Below are 17,811 nucleotides of genomic sequence, written 5' to 3'. Positions count from 1 at the left end.
ATGGCGTTATTGAGCCCTTAATTTACTTCCAATTCCAGATACATTCTGCAAAAAGAGTCAAAAAGTGGATAAGGACAATATTACACAGTCCTAAGGCTATTTGGACTCCATGCAGCTTGATCACTGGATTGCAATTTCTTTCCCACAGTCAGTGCATTAAATAAGAATAATTTGAGAGGAATCACATTTTAACCATAGTTTCATTTGGTTGAGTGAATGTAGAGATGACCATTCCCCTCCTACGAGGAATGTTCTGTTATCTGTTTATTTCACTGCCAGACTGGCATTATGATTAAGTGGAGGCTGAATATTCAGTTTAAATAAAAATATACACCAACATCTGATCTGAACCAAAATGTCAGCTACAATCTCCAAAGGGATACCAGAGGAAGCAGTCACCCCAGTGGCTGTAGTAACAGAACCTCAGTGCCATGGTCTAGCAACCGCAACGGTGGTTCAAGGGTTGGACTTGATGATCTCTGAGGTCCCTTCCAACCCAGCCAATTCTATGATTCTATGAAGCAATCAGCATAAAATATCACATGAAGAGGGATTATCCAGTGATGCATAAAATAGTTATTCTTTCCTATCAAAAGCTCTCTTTAGCCTGAATTTGTCTCAGAGGGCTGAACACCTGTTGTTTGCTATGCACAGACAGAAGTAACTTGGAGTACATACTCAAAACCTGTTAATTAAATCAGCACAGTACTTTATATACACTGTTGTATCCTTCACTTCACAATTTGTGCTATGACAGTAATACACACCACAAACTGCAAGCATTTAGACTGACACATTGTGTTAGTCTGCCATTTTCATACCTAGGTTATGCTTCATTTCAGAGAGCTCCTGTTGATGTAACCACTGAAGTTTTTCTATCTCAATCCTCAAACGCCGAATCTAAATGTTAAAAATTTTATCATTAGTAATAATAAACAGGGTGCACTGCATAATGCATAATTATTGTACAAAAAACCATATCCAAAGCAAAGGGCCTAATCATTACTTACATCAAGGCTCCCTTATAATTCCATGAGGACAAGACCATAGTAAGCCCTACTCCAAAGTCTGAAGTAGCCTAAATATTCCTTTGCTAGATCCTCCTACCATAAAAAGTATGTGACTTCTTGAAAAAAAAAAACAAAAAAACCATTTCTACTAAACCTGCTCTTGCTTCCTTAAAAATTGATCAAGTTTTTAATTTCCCTGACTGGAATAAAAAAAAGCTTATTCCTCAATTTTACTTGCTTTTATTACCATGATTTTTTTTTTTTTAACTATATGAGATTCAGGAAAGAAGTTTTTAATTCAGTATAGATTGAAAATACAAATATCACTGCTCAGAAATGATGACTCCCTTGTTTTAGTTAAAACAAGGAAAAGAAAAATCACACTTAACTCCTGAGCTTTATTCACACTGGTACTTAGTTTACACTGCTGAGTGTGCTTTTTCCAATTTTAAAGAAAACACTCAAACAATGCTAAGTAATAGAGACAAATAAAAGCAATGTACACCATTTTATTAAAATACAAAGCCTCCCTCATTTCTGATTTTAAACAAACCAACAGAAAATTAAATACTCAACAGAAGCTTTAAGGATCTGGGCTTGTTGGCTTAATGTTCTTGCTGCTCATCCTATCGAGGCCATTTGAGATTTCTTCTCTGTTTTTCCCTACCACTCTAATCTTTACTTCTAAAACAGGACAGAAATTAGGTTCTGTAAACAGTCTCAATTTATAATATTTCTTAGGTAAAGTTATGTGATATTTTTGTTTATAAAAATACTACTTTGCAACTCTTGCACTAACCTCAGCTATTGTACTTCCAGTAGTATTTTTTGAAAGATCATTATATATTTCAGTCATTGTTCCTTTGATGGCATCCATCATCTGAAAGATAAAATTGGAAAAAAATGCTTTGATACATATTTTTAACAGATACCCACTTTCAATTCCTTTCAACCACTCTAATCAGAATTTACATTATTATCAACAATGCCACAATCTTTCTATGTATTTATCTGGACCTACTTTTAGAGGACTAATTAGAAGGTAAAATACAACACTTTTGATCAGGACTCTGATTTTTAAAGTGTTCTGAACTGGTGAACTGCTTTACCTTCTACTCCTCCAAGAAATTGCCACTGATATAACTTTTGAACAAACAATAACGACATTTAGTGAAATTGCTGAAGACTGATAACCTCACTGAGACCATGTGGTTGAGTGAGAGCCCTGAAAGTTGACAGTTAAGTTTAATTCTGGTGCTTTTAATGCCTGGGTCCTCAAATTGATTTCTTTATATAGTATTCCCCTTGATTTTTCAATTTCAAGATCTAAGAGAGTATATGAAGAGCTAATTTCCCATCCCTCACTGTCACTGTTACACCAGTATTTATAACATTATACCAGTATATATAACAACTTTTCTGTTTTAGCACATGAAACACATGAATACATACTCTTAACAAGTTACTTGATGAAGCTAGACTGTTTTAAAACCAGACATTTTTCTGTATGTATTACTAGACAAAGGTGACAAAATATTAATTTTAATGTAAATACAATACAAGGGGAAACCTACACACTTTTAGGAGAACACGCAGAAAATGATCCAAAACAAAAAAACCCTGTATAAGTAAGAAGAAAAGGGTCTAAAGTGTCTGAGCATCTGAAGCCTGCATATATACTGTATATATACATTCTGGCTTGGGAAGGTAGCATTAGCCAGCTCTTCGATCAAAATCTACTTGTTCCTACATAGTAAACAGAATGAATCAGCAACATAGGTCAACCTGAAAATAAAGTTATTTCCAGAATCCAAATGCCAAAAATGTGAAAGTTCAGTTCAAAATAAAATTGAGACAACCTTGGCTCAAGAACTTACTTTGCTAGTGTATTTAGCAATATCAGCAGCCACATCAGCTGAGGCTGTTGCAATTGGCAAGTCTGTATTAACTGAAGAAGAAAGTGTACTTGTGGATCCAGAGCTGGTAACCATAGAAATAGGCTGAGTACTTGTGACCAAGGTGATAGTGGATGTGGAGGTGCTCTGGGTGATCTCTTTTTGCTGCACAGCTAAAGAAGACAGAACATACATCAGACAAATCACATAAACAGGGCAATAAAAAGGCAAACTTCTAGCTTTAATGTCTAACTTAAATGTCTGCATCTAACTTTTTCAAATACATTATTTATACAATGCTGCCATTTATACTATTAATTATACAGCACCCAGCCACTGAACTTGTACCCAATTGTAAGGCTTAAAGGTAATGAAGCAAATATATCTTTCCAACTTACTATTTTAGACTGGCAAAAGTTTCCCTCAGATCTTTATTACTCCCATTTTGGGACTTTTCCATTTGACTTCCAAAGAGTTCATTCCCAATAACCTCTGAATTTGGAAAACTCCCAACTAATACCACACACATGAACATATGTTAGACTTTGACATTTTCATTTGCCATAATTTTGAAATATACTGAAAATCCTTTTCTTTTTGCTTCAAAAACAAAGTTGAAGAAGCCTACTTTTAGTAATACTTCCTGATGTTATTGCCATTCTTTTATTGTTAATGCCACTAATTATTATTAGTGTTGCAACATGTTTAATATCCACATATCTATATCAGCCTTTGGTTGGCTGCAGAGCAAGGAATGCAACACTGAATTAAGTTTTTCATAAATAAGGATAGTTCTCATCTCCAGTCAATTATCCAGTTCGAATAATCTTAAACAGTGTATTAAACAGGGTAATTAAAAAATGAGTACAAATCAAAACCCAAAGACCCCCACACCCTTTTCATCCCTAATGACTATTCTCCCTTAAATATTAAAAAACAACCACCACAATCCTTTTTTTTTTTTAAGGACAATACTTTAAAATCTACTTTTAACATTTCATATTACAAAGGACGCCATTATTGCCAATCTCCTTGAAACAGGAATTATTGAAATAGAAATTATTCAGTTTATCTCTGGATACTGTATTTTTGTTTATGCCAATTCAGCATGTAAGAAATCTGTATCAAAATCTAGTAAATGTATAGATTTATAGATTTTAATATTTAAGATGGAACATTGCTATGACGTGCTCAATAGTAAAAATATTGTTAAAAAAAACTCATGGGCTGAACATTTAAAGTTCAGCCCACATTATTAAGCTCTTAGTATGACTCTGTTAAAAATAAGACCTCACCAAGTTTCACATTTATTTTTCTCACTGACTATTTCTGTATTAAATTTGTGCAGTCTGCAAGTAAAAAGATACTGCTTCTTCAACACTTAGCAGTTTTGGACCCAAGAAATGTGCCCCATTACCTAAACCTCTCTGCTACGTGAAATCACTGGCTTGCCTGCAGTGGTAGCAGAATGGAGAAATCTAATCAGGCACACCAGTAAACAGTTCAGTTTATTAACTTGAAATAACAAATTAAGCTAGATTTACATAAAGTTGCTGTTCTGTGAGGTGAAGTAACAGAAGCATGGGCTTTTGTTACAGTGTGCCTTCTACCAGTAAAACAAGCGAAGGGACAGTAAGCTGTGAACAGTTCTGAAAACAATCTGAAATGCTGTGGCTGTTTGCTCAGTAAAGTAACATCAAAGTCTTGTCAAGAATTAAGCAACAGGCATTTCAAAGACAAACGTAGCCTGGGTAATTTCATTTTTGTCAAATTATACTCTATGAAAAAAAACATACGGATCAGCTTCTTGTCAGATAAAACTGGATCCAGTTTGCAGATACTGAGGTGACAGTGGTAATCATCCAAGTGGAATAGTTAATGGTTTTATCATACAATCCAGAAAATACTCAGTTCACTCTCCCAAATCTGTGATGGCTAAGAATGGCAAAAATATTTATACAGATACACACACAAACTTTTTTCATTAAAATAAGGAGGCATGACTCTAAATACACACCAGAAAGAGCAGGTATGGTGAGTAAGTTGCTGTATTTTTAAAAGTCACTTATCAGAGTAGAACCACACTTTGAGATTTGGTTTATATGGAAGAATTCCTGGTTAGGCAGCCTTGGAGCACTGAGATCACTACTGGGGAATTATGGCATCACAGGCACAGTGAGTTAGAAAGCGAGTACCTTTAACTGCTTGTCTTGTCTGGTATCTTGTCCCTTGAGAGGACTGAGGTTGCTGTGACTGAGACTGCTGACTCTGCTGCTGTTGCTGCTGTCTCTGCACCTTCTGCATGTGCCATTTCTGAGAAGATGTCTGAAACTTATTTGAAGAATTCCACACTACACGCTGCACAGCAGGGGCAGTTTCCTTAGGTAGCAGAGGCCTCTGCTTTTTCACAGGACTTCCAGTGGCTGCAGATGGAGCACTAACAGTAGAAGAAGCACTGGTAGTTGCTGTCACACCAGCTGGTGGAGTCTGGGCTGCAGAGCGGGTAAGTACTGGAGTTTCTGGTAGAGGTTGGGTGCTTGCACTGGAGGAAGGTGGTGTTTTACCTACAACTAAACAACAAAATGTAGTATCAGCTTTTCACCAGCATATCTGACTCAGATTTTTAATCTAATTTTTAGAAGATTTGTATGCACCTTCCAGTCTACGTTGAATTATTTTCCTCAAAGGTATCATATTCTAGAAGTAAGCTCATTTTGCTATTCTACAAATGAAGTTATTTTGATATTCTACAAGTAAAACCAGTTCAGTGTAGCTGAAGTTAGTAGCAATTCAGAAATAATAGCCATTAAGCAAAACAAAACAAAAGCCAGACCCCAGAAAACCAGCCTAGCCCTCCTTCAGAAGATGTCTGAGAGGTCAGCATTTCTGAAGATGTTTCTGGTCACCAGTTACTCCTGTCATCTCCGTTAATTTCAGGAAAAAAAGTATATTCAAAACGAACAAGACTGAGCAATAACTGAAGGAAAAACACACTAAGAACTTCCTAAGGAAAGGTGAACTATATTTAAGATATATATGCTTACTCTAAAACTTTACAGAGGTTATCATTGACTGTCCCATATATCAGATCAATTTAGGAACTGAAGGGGAGGGCTGCTGCATTGGTGGCCTTCTGGAAAGGGGGCAAAGACCTTCATTTTGCATGAATCAAGTCTCTCTTATGGAAAAAGGAATTTTAATATCTGGTAGTTACAAATAAAGGACCTTAAAATTACAGATAGGACATACAATATGTCTAGAATATACTCATATAGGTCTACATATATGAATACATAAATCTACTTTTATTTTCACTCAGTTTATGTATTGTTCTTTTGCCTCTATATCAAAGTAAAATTTTGGGACTGCTTTTTCTTTCAACCATCACCGATTTAGGCCACTCAATATATGTCAGTGGTTTTGCATTTCATGAAGCTCTTGTCACAGTTTAACAGTTTGGGCTGACCAAAAACCAGAGGACAGAATTATTTTCTATTATCCACCCCTCCACCCTACAAAAGAGAACATAAGAGGGGAATAAGGGTCAGAGACTCCAGTCAGAAAATTAACAAAAAAAAAAAGGAAACAGATTTTCTAGAACAGGGGAAAGGCACTAACACACAGGATAAAGAACAAAAATACAAATGAATACAAATATATACACAACCCGATCTCGACACTGGCAGAGATACGTGCCTGAGGGCCCCTTCCCCAAGGGCCGACCCAGGAGGGGATTCCCCGGCTCTCCCCGGCACTCGATGGATGCGGACTCTGCAGAGCACGTGGCGAGCTGCGGTAAAGGAGCGCAGGGGAACAGCAGCCAAGGGAGTAGCAACAGAAAGAGAGGAGGGGCTGCCGGGCCGCATGACTTTTACAGAGGATGGGCAGGAAATGGGAGGGAACAGACCCCTTTGTGTGCCGCCCCTCAAGAGTGTGAAAGTCTTTTTTAGTTCCTCCTACTCGAACTGTGAGAGCTGCTTTGTTTAATAAAATTGTAAATAAAGCAAGACTCACCCCACTATAAACCTTCCCAAAATTTCAATTCTCTTTTAGTTTATATATTTTTATATTACAACAGCACCCATTAAATTCCATTTTTAGATTCAAATTCAAAAGCAATGACTTGTAAAATATACTTAAAGGCCTATAGTACAGGACACAAAAAAAAACCAAAAACAAAACAAAACAAAACAAAAAAAAGATTATTTCATCCTACCATCTTGTTTAGGAGGAGGTTCTTTAGATTCTTTCTTAGTTTTCCTTCCTTCACGGCTGCAATGATCATCTCCTAGATCAATGACAAGCTCACTCTCAGAATCAGAGTCCAGTCCTAGGTGCACGGTTGGAGAGTCTGTTTCATCTTTACCTTTCAATTTCTCTTTTACAGGATGCTGTAAACCTTTTCCCTTTTCAGAAAATTCTTTTTCAGTGTCTGCAATTGCTTTTTCTTTTACCGAGTCATCTATTTTCTCCACTTCTGGACTTGTGCTTTTAAGTTCCTCTTTGTCTTCATTCTGTGCTGGGGGCTTAGGTTTTTTTTTCAAGCTCAATGATTCTTTGTCACTTCTTGTACCTTCCTTGTCTTCTCCATCTTCTTGATCATTCTTTGATTTCTGATCCTCATCACTATATTCACTGTCACTGGTGTCAGATTTTTCAGAATCTTCAGAGTCACTGTGTTCTACTGCAGTATAAACAGCTTCAGATATTTCATTTATTCCTAGTTGTGGGAAGGAAAGTACATTTCATGCTGATATCCAACTGACTGACATTACCAAAAAAAAAAAAACCAAAACCAAAACAGACCATACTCTGTATACTGGAATAGTGTACACAAACCATTATATTAACAGCAAGTCCTTAAGCTATAAACCCTTCCCTTGGTGCCCTATCTCAGTACTCGCGTGGATAACAGTTACCTTCCACATATTCTAATTCACATTTTTATTTCATTCAATAGCCCTTCTTTCATTTTTTTTTTGGTCCCACTACCTGCAAATTCAACTGAGGACCAGTGCTGGCAAATAAAGAGAACTTTTTATCCACAAGAAACCACTTTAAAATCTATAACACTATTCACTGATTAAGGTTACTTGCATGCATGAATCAGTTTTAGACTGTTTAAATTTTGCAAAGAGAATCTCTGATTTATTTTTTTTACTGCCTAGAAAATCTTTAATTAAATGCTGGACAACACTATTGTTTCTCATGTCATCCAGCTCCTGTGTAAGTGGATGTATCAATTTGTGTGACTGATATAAGGTCTTAAATTTTTCAATTCACAGAAAATTGTAAGACTGGAATTCTGTCATAGTCTACACCAGAATGGTACAAAAAACAGATTAAAATATTAAGGCTTTTAGAGAAAAATTTGAAGCACCAGATCTGACTATTTAAAATTAAACTAGTTCAGTGCATTCTGCTTGTTTCAAAGAGTTCAAATATATTCTACTCTTATTTAATGCATAAAATATTTAAGGTTTTAGTATTCAAAAACCTTTAAACTCCAATATTTCCTCAAGTGTATCCTTCAGATGTCCAGTGTATTCTTACAACACACTTAAGATACACTTACCAAGTTGTGCTTTACAACTCTCTATGGTCTTGTCAAGATTAAGCTGGAACCGACTCCGTATCTGTCGTTTTGGTGAAATGAGCTGCACAGGAGTGGTCTGCTGCTGGACGGACTCACTCAGCTCTTTCAGATCCATCTCAGCTTTGCTACGATCTAGAAAAAGAAAAAGGAACTAAGAAAAATACTTTTCAAAATGAGGTCATAAGACAAATTTTGCTGAGTAACAATGCAGTAACAATGCATCTGAAACATATTTATTTTCTAATTATGGGCTAAATGATAATTCTAAAATGACTTCACAATAAACAATGGATTCCTCCTCTGATACTACATATTTCACATGCAAAACATGTCCATCAAGCAGACATTTTATCTGTTACCTCTGGTATTTACTACCTGTAGTAAAATTTTTTACAGAGAGAATTAAGTAGAAATAATGCTCCTTGTAGTTACTGTTTAAAACTCAGAAGTAATAAGAATAAAATAACTGTGGATTTAGAGTAAATCTAAAATAATTTTTTTTTCATAAATGTCAGTGAAATATCCTGTATACGTAGAGAATTTTCACTCTGAAACATCCACATCAGTCTGTAGCACTACTGTGCTAAAGCTAAAACTGTCTTAGAAACTAAGTTTCACATTTTCATTTCAATTTTTCAAATTCAGAGGTTATTTATTTCTGTTCCACAGTCCTACCCTTTGCTCTTTGCCTACAGTGGTGACACTCCATTGGTGCTCAGGGCACTAAACCAGTTTGGAGTTTGTTGTTTCACTGGTGGTAAAGGAAGAGGACATGAAGAAAGGGGAAGGAATGAAGAGAAGAATTAGATTTTACCAGTCTAGGTCCTTGATCTGGCTCATGGCAGGATCAAAAGAGCCATTACCATATGCTGGAAAAGGCCAGACACTACGGAGGGGGCAAACAGCAACACTGGCACAATGTGCATTTGTGCTTTGTGTAAAGTTCAGTTTCAGAGCAATTAACTGATTCAAGGCCTTCATAGCCTTGGTGAAGTACATGGCAGGATTCAAACAAGGAAAAATAGAGAATGGAGGAAGATGAAGACACTATATTACTTCCCCAGGGGACTCTACATCTTGATATATAAAAGCAGTCTCCCAATCCAAATTCTGTATCTAACCTACAAGGAGGCCTCACTGAGAAGATCGGATTTCTGATTTGTCTCATTAATGCCAAAGCATTAGTAAAAAGAAAACAGAGCCAAAGGGCAGACAGGCTGACTGCAGAGAAATCTTCAAGTGTTCATCTCCAAAGTCTTTGTTTTTTTCTCATTACAGCTCTGGTAATTTTCAGTCCTTACTGGTTCAGCCTTGTTCTACCTTTTCTGCCTGGTATACAAGGACACATCCTATACTAATTGAAAAACCTATTTTTTTCCAAGTAATCTGTGTATAACTTAGTCATTCACGCCTCCATTTTTCTATTTTTCTATTTCAGTCTGCCTAGCAGCAGCAACAGATGACTCATTTTCATTAGTTTTCCTTCCTTACTGCTGAATCAGAGATGATCACAGCATCCATCTACTACTCTGTTCAGGTACATAAATGTTAACTAAACTTTCCCTTTAGTTTTTGTTTCAGAGAGAAATCTTGTTCCCATTATGTGTAACAGTCAGACATAGTAAGTTGTATCTGAAAACCACAGGATTCAAAGGTGAATCTGTCTGGCATCCAACAGTTTTAACTGAGAAGGATTGCCATTTCCATTCCTAGCACTTAAAAGAGTACATTTAGCAAAGGAAACAATTCTAAAGTGGGGGGGAAAAAACCCACATATATTCTACTTGAAAGCATACCGGCTGATCTTTTATAGTATTGCTCACAGACCATAGCATTGGATTTTTCCAGCTCATATTATTTATTCAAAATACTCAATGCTCTGGCTGATGTCACCCATCTGTGACTCAAACTACTGCAGCACTACATTTTTCCTAATGTTTTACCAAATACATTGTCACCTCAGATAAGAGCTGCAATGCAAAAGAAGACATTAACTATACGTTTATATCCACATGGATAGATTAACACACATAGTTAATCTAGTTGTATCCAGAATGAGAACATACATAACTCACTGAAAGCATTAATTCACTAGTTGAGTTCAAGCCTTCCTGAGTTTTTGCCACCAAGGGACAGAATCCTGTTTCTTCAAGTATGTCAAGTGGAGGTAAAAAAAGTAGGGAGAACTGAATCTTGAATACTCACAGGAACAAAGCACGACTGAGGAAACGGATTTATATCCGTTTCAGAACTATTTCACCAACTTAGTACTTACCTACTCCATCTTTCAAAATTCCAGAATCCCAAAAATTACTTCTAGGGAGTTTCAAGACATCTGCTAATTCCTTTCATCCATCTATCTCCCTAGAGAGGGATGGTCAATGAGGAGGTGATATGAAGTCAGCAAGAAAGAAGCCCTAGCACATCCTAAATCCTACCGACCATAAGAAAACCTTGCAAGCAATTGAACTGAGAGACTGAGGGTGAAGAGCAACAATGTTTATGTAATTAAAACCTTTAGAAACTTGCCTACTGTTTAGAAACATATGTTTGTACAGTACAGAAAAAAAAATTCCTTTCAGTAACAAGAAGAAACAGTAACAGGAATTTTCATTTATATAATAATAAAAAAAAGAAAACCACATTGGATGAAACAGTAACTTCACACATGCCTCATTTAAAGCCCTACATTCATTTAAAGCCATATAAGCAAGTTAGTTCATATTATATTGCACTGACAACACTAATTTATTAAGCTGTAACATTATTAGATTTCAAAAGGTCAAGACTAACCAAGATTAAGATTCAGAATGCTTCCTGGAGTGGAAGTTCTTTCTTGCTTAGCAGAAATAGGTGTTGATGCTTGAGGAGAGAAAGGTTTGGGGCTGCCTGATAAGCTCCCTGCTTGACCTGTTCTTGTTGGTGCTGGAGAAGCTGAAAAAGTAAAAAATTAGTAAAGACAGATTTAAAAATAATCACAATAAAGCCATATTCACTGGGAGAAAACAGTGAACAAGTCTACACAAGCAGGGAAAGGATTTTTGTTTAATTTCCACGTTGTTATACCTCTGCTGTAAGTTAAAACTATTTACTAATGATAAAAAATAAACTATAATAAAAATAATTTTATCACAGCCATATAGTTGGGCCAAATGTGTGCCTACCCTCAAAACCACTGTTTGCAGTGACAAAGTTTCTAGCTTACAGGATCTGGTTATTTTACCAAATTAGTTAACAAATTTTGACTGAATTGCTAACCATTTTAATCCACGTAAACACAGAAAATCCATTTACAATATTTTCTAGCTACCACTAACAGAGAATTAAATTTAGTAAATTTCATCAGTACAGCTGGAGATCAGTGACCAAAAGTCTACAATAAGGCACCAGAATTCTAATTCTGGTTTAAGCAAAATCCGACGCTCTGAGCCTCAGAAATCTCCATTAAATAGTATCTCAGAAACATACTTATGGAAAGACCCAAACAGTCTAGGGAAGAAAGGACTCTATTTTGACAGACTAATTTCTCTCTATTAAATCTACTTAATGCTCTGAAAATGCCATACTAAACTCACTACTGGACGCTTCTGCAGCACATCCAGGATTGTCTATATATTTTCAGATCCCTAACTGGCAGCAGTATCTGCTCTTTCAGTAACTTTTTAAGTTATTTTCCACACACATCAATCAAAATACACAACAGAAGCACCCAAATAAAAATAGCCTTGTGTAAGGATAATGCAGTCATGCTACATGAATACTTTTTCACAGCAAAGTGGTTTCATTTACCTTTGAATTGAAACACAAGATTCCAGTAATGGGACAGCTAAGTTTATACATAAAGTAAATATTACAAAAGTTCACATTTGTAACAATTTACAGGAAGAAATGCCAGTTGGGAAAGTGAATATTCTAGTTTAACAGCTGTTATGTCCAATTCAGCATTTCAGTGCCTTAAGACAGAGGAAGAAAAGATAGAAAACTTTCACAAAATTGCCATGATAATCAAGCAACCAGAGTAAGAGGACATAGTCTGTCATCTTCTTTTATCTTTGCCTGACAAAATAGCTTTACTGTGACTTTCCATTAATATCTCCACTACTATATAGAAAAAATAACATGGTATAATAAAAACATTGTATTTTAATACACAAAGCAGTTGTCTACCTGTTAGCTACACCTTATGTATAAAAGCTGTACATACATATACACAATTATTTATGTATAAAATTCATTATTGATTTTGACATTTTGTTTTACTGAAAACTAGTATTTTTATATATTTAAACTCATAGAGTTGCTTTGTCATCACTTTAAGATGGACAGGATCATATCACAAGACATTTTTGTACTCAGATATAGCTTCACATCCTAGCCTTTACTGGGTAGAAAGAGTACCATTACAGTATATAAATAAATGACAACATTTTCTCTAAAAACTGCAATGTGATTTATTGATTTATTTTTCTACACAAAACACATCCTTTCACAAAAACAAAGTCTTCAAACACTCATGGTACTTAATATACTGCATATTTTTTTTTCAGATAGGGATGAACTTTCTTTACGGATGAAAAACTACTAAAATGGTTTGCCTGAGTGCCACAATATTAGCCAGCATTTGGACTTGGGCTACATTCTAAGCCTGAGAAGCCCACATTCCATATTCTGCACTCCTTTTTCTCTTTATTGCCCCTGCTTGTGAAATTGCAGTTTTATCATATTTTAGCTATTCAATTGGAAACACTTGTAAATTCAACTCACCGCCTTGAAAGAGAGCTATTAAATTTTAAATAGAATATTTCCTAATCATGATAATTAAAAAAAAAAAAAAGTTTCTACTCTCCATTAACTTTGATAGTTACAGCTATTTCCTGCCACTTAAACTGAAGGGTTTTCATCACTTTTCAAGATTCCTTCTCTATGCAACAGATTGGACTGTTACTACTTATCTGCTATACTGAAAGTTAAACCCATCTTTTTTTCTACAATAAAACAAGTCATAACACAGTCTGTCTTTAAAAAGTACATGGAATAAAGCTACTTCATTAAACAAATACAAACTCCTGTACTGCACCCATGCCTCTCCCACTCCCCCTTTTTTCTTTACCTGTATTTTTCTCAATAAAATCCATGGATTCTTCACTGGCACTAAAATGACTGGAAGTTGCTTTTTTCTCTGCGTCCTGTTCGACATCAGATCCAGTGTGAACTGATGAGTTTGTACTCATTGGTGACCGTGGCATATCTGTCAACGAAATCCTACGACCAGTACTACTGCTCAGCATAGACTTGCTCATTAGAATCTTGGGTGATGCTGTCATGTCAAAGTTCAGTTTGATTTTCTCTTGTTTGTCTGTCTTTGCAGTTCCAGCAGTTGGGTTTGCAGGGTCCAGTAACATTTGGTACTGATTGTTGGGAGTATATGGTGTCCGGAAAGGTGCATAATTAAATACTCCGAATTTTCTACGAATGTTATCAACATAAACCTCCATTTCTTGCATTGCACTATTGAAGATGCTTTTAGTCTTTTTCACAGAAAAAGGAATTTCTTTAGACATGAGGTAGCAATTATTTATTGGAACCCAGGCCCTATATATAAAAGAGGAACATAAGAAATAATGTAACTACATTTTACACTGTGGATTGATTAGCAACTTTTGCATACACACTGATTTATTTTAGGCTGATCAGAGAGATATAAACCTCAGAGAATTCCAAAAGACCATCTCCGTCTTCTTCTTTTAATAGTTCAGTGCCTAGGTTATGTAAATTGCATGTCTTAGATGATCACTAGCTTATTTCACTCTAGCCAGTAACACATAAAAACATGAATAACACCAGTCAAATATGATAGAATAGTCTATGTACCTGTAAGATGAGCATTACTAAACAGCCACTCTATCTGCCACAGTTAGCAGAAACACATAAAAAGCAGGTCAGGTAAAAAAAGATTGGAAAACACTTTCTTAAAAACTTAATATGCTATTTCACACCCCATATCAGGGTGATCAAACCCTTTAATGCCAGGAAAAGTTCTATGAGCAAGTATTGGATAGCTCTAAATTAGCATTAAATGAGGCATACTCTAAAATTGTGTCCTGCAAAATATTAAAATGCTAGGAACTTAATTATTTCATAGTCCTGTACAGGTTTTCTTTTAGAGTACATCTTTTTCTAACTGTATAGATTTATATTCCCAGTTTATTACCAATCAACTTATATTGATCCTGGCCTTCTCTAAGCAGAGTTCTCAAGTACAGAAAACAACTTCCCTTAGAGCAAAACTGGCATTTTCACCTCAGATTATATGTTCTATTTTAAAAAAATCTACAGCTGTATAAATGTACATTATATATATATAGCTGTATAAATGTACTGTACAAAGCTACATATTCCCATAGCATTTGGACAACATTAACAATTTTATTGGCCTCTTCCACCCTTAAGAACTACAGTTCTCTGCAAAGCAAAAGGAATTAACTTGCACACTCACTGAGATTACATGTTTTAATCTTATAAACATGACTTGCATTCTACAGACAATTTAAGAAATTAAAATACTATATGCTACAGTTTGTACAGATTATTATGATCAAGACTCTAAAGACAAGATCCAAAAACTCTAAAAGCACAAAAGTACAAGAATTTTGTAAATACAGCTAAAAGATATCCTTAGGTTGAATTCCCACCTGTCATGTTGGCCAAAGAAACGGGCATCAACTTGCCCATCTTTATCCCTCAGTGCTTTAGCAGGCCAGAATGGAAAGCCTTTGAGTTTAGCCCAGACCAAAGGATGGGGATTGCTCTAGAGGAAGAGGCAAAATACACAGTAAGAAAATATATGTAGTATTTCCTTCAAATCTGATAAACAACAAGATTTTTTTTCCTCAGCAAGCGTAGATAACCCTGGAGCAGATACCTTATACTGGAGGACAGAAAAGTTGTGAACTTGTTGCTGGCACACATTACAATTATTTCTGACTGAACCAGTTCTTTTGTGAAAGCATGCAATCTTAGTGACCACCACATGGTTTAAAACAATGGGGAGAATAACGAGCAACAGTCAAATGAGAAATGCTTGTTTAATGTATTACTAGATTACCAAGATCCTTAACTTACACAAGGCTCACAAAACCAATTATCTCTTTTTTGGCAAGCAGCTAAATAACATTCCGGACATACTTCAATTTCATTCATCTGAAAAGAAAAAAGTAAATAGTTATTGGAGAGCTTCATTAGAGTCCAAAGCGTGATAAGTCTTATACCAGCCTTTGTAGTTTGCTAGCATAATTTCCCCACAAATTTATGGTCATAAATCAACATTTACTTGCTGTAAAATCAAGACTGTTTTGACAAATACCTGCCTTTTTTTACCACTGTAATGTATGCATTCCAGTTAATAAATCACTCACATTTTTACATCCCTCTCCAGATTGTATACTGCTGTCATTTACTCCAGTCAGGAAAAAATAACATCCTTTGTTTGATAATGTATTTATTCCAGTGATAATTATTTACTGTAATTTCTTTCAGTGGCAAAAATATAACCTCAACTGCACTTCTAATTTCATGATTTACGCAGAAATAGAACTAAAATATTTGATTCCCTATGGTCAGATTATATAAACTAGTTCAAGTATCAGTCTCAGGTTACACAAGTGTTTTGTTGTACTAAGAAATGAAAAATTCTCAGACTCTATGTGAATTGTGGATATCACTGAATCAGCCCAGGGATGGACCCATAAATATCAGGGGTCAGATCATCAGATAATTTATATCAATGAAATACTATTCAAATATATTGCATTTAAACCAGCAAATTTTTGTATTAATTGCCACTGAAATAAAATCAGTGCAAATGATCAGTTAAGAATGCATGCAGTCATTTTTACATTTATTCAGAGTAATTTCATATTGCTACAGTAAAAGAACCACCACGAAAATGCACCTATGCATCAAACAATGTGTCTCTTTTTCCAGCTCCAAATATTCATTCAGAAGATAGGTATTATTGTGCAGAATCCTTATGTCCACTGCCTTCTTTCCCTCCCTGTCCCATCCCCACCCAAGTCTTAATTATAGATAGTGAATATCCTAGTTGAAGAAACATTAGCAATGTCCTTGCTAAAAATCATTCTGTAGGCCATGGATACCCACATCTAAACATAAGAAACCCTACAAAAATTATAATTATGCAATAAACACATTTTAAAAACACATTATTTGACTCACAAATATATGAAATAGAACAGAATAATTAAGTGACTTGGGGCACTCATACCTCATGCTCACAGATTTTAATGATGACTTTTGCTGTTTGTGTCAATTTGTGATTTCCTGAGGAAAAAATACAATACTTTAACCATTAGAGTTGTTGTATTACAATTATTACAAAAACAACAAGTTTTAGATTTAAAAGTTAACATTACAGACTGAAGAAAACAGGTGTTAACAAAAATAAATCTGTTGTGTTTGGACACTATGGTCATTAACAGGAAGATATGTTCAACAATTGCCAGCTAGAGGTCTACAGTTGTTCTACAACTTTTCCCTGTTTCAAGGTTTCATTTTAGGACATAAGTATATATTAATGCTCACCCCCATTGTAAATAATGCAGTTGTGCAAAATCCATTTGGCATCAGCCAAAAATGCTTCAGTGCAACCATACATTTTCTTCTTAACATTCTGAAAAGAAAAAATGAAGACTGTATCAGGACATAGAAATTAGTAGAAAACAACAGCTTCTTCCTGAACAGTGTTTTCCATCATTCATACAATTAATAAATCTGATTTACTGTAACACTTGCCATTCTAAAGACTTAAAAGCCTGTCAAATTCAGAGTGTCTTCTGACTGCCCTGAAATGTATGGTCTAAATCAGCTCTAAATAATTAATTATTTAGATCAGCATCTTCAGTATTCAAAAAAACCCCGTTCATTTCCTGAGTGTTCCATTCAATGTCACTTCAGAAAACTTCTTTTCCTCTACTGACATACTACCACCTAACAGCATTTTTTATTTTTTAATCTTTAGAAGATGCATGAGTCATGTAAATGGAGAACTTCTTCATTATTTGACACTCTTAAATTATTATTGAACTGAGAATTAATGTTCCATTATCCACTCCCTGACTATTTCTTTTTTTTTCCATGCCTCAGGTTCACTGTAGATTACAGTATTTGTTGAATGATCAGTAAAATGAGTCTGGAGTGACCCCTGGATATACACTCGAGTGGTCCCAAATTAATGGACCTTTTAACAGCTTGCAAACATAATGATCAAATGCAAATTCTGGTTAATTATGGC

General features: G+C 35.3%; 1 protein-coding gene across 2 annotated transcripts in view; it reads right to left on the bottom strand.

The window, feature by feature from the left end:
• The window catches only part of ZMYND8 (zinc finger MYND-type containing 8), a 48,095-nt gene that overhangs the window by 7,669 nt on the left and 22,615 nt on the right, over positions 1–17,811 (bottom strand). For both annotated transcript variants that reach the window (XM_030463017.1, XM_030463018.1), the window contains 12 exons: positions 17,103–17,190; positions 16,786–16,841; positions 15,624–15,701; positions 15,194–15,309; positions 13,612–14,093; positions 11,295–11,435; positions 8,481–8,633; positions 7,122–7,625; positions 5,101–5,475; positions 2,888–3,078; positions 1,810–1,890; positions 822–900 (listed from right to left, as the gene is read on the bottom strand). In XM_030463017.1, coding sequence (XP_030318877.1) covers positions 822–900; positions 1,810–1,890; positions 2,888–3,078; positions 5,101–5,475; positions 7,122–7,625; positions 8,481–8,633; positions 11,295–11,435; positions 13,612–14,093; positions 15,194–15,309; positions 15,624–15,701; positions 16,786–16,841; positions 17,103–17,190 — 2,344 coding nt within the window. The remainder of the gene's footprint in view (positions 1–821; positions 901–1,809; positions 1,891–2,887; positions 3,079–5,100; positions 5,476–7,121; positions 7,626–8,480; positions 8,634–11,294; positions 11,436–13,611; positions 14,094–15,193; positions 15,310–15,623; positions 15,702–16,785; positions 16,842–17,102; positions 17,191–17,811) is intronic.

The sequence above is a fragment of the Calypte anna genome, chromosome 20 (genome assembly GCF_003957555.1).
Source record: "Calypte anna isolate BGI_N300 chromosome 20, bCalAnn1_v1.p, whole genome shotgun sequence".
Classification (NCBI taxonomy): Eukaryota; Metazoa; Chordata; class Aves; order Apodiformes; family Trochilidae; genus Calypte; species Calypte anna.
This window is presented reverse-complemented; position numbering and strand designations above follow the sequence as displayed.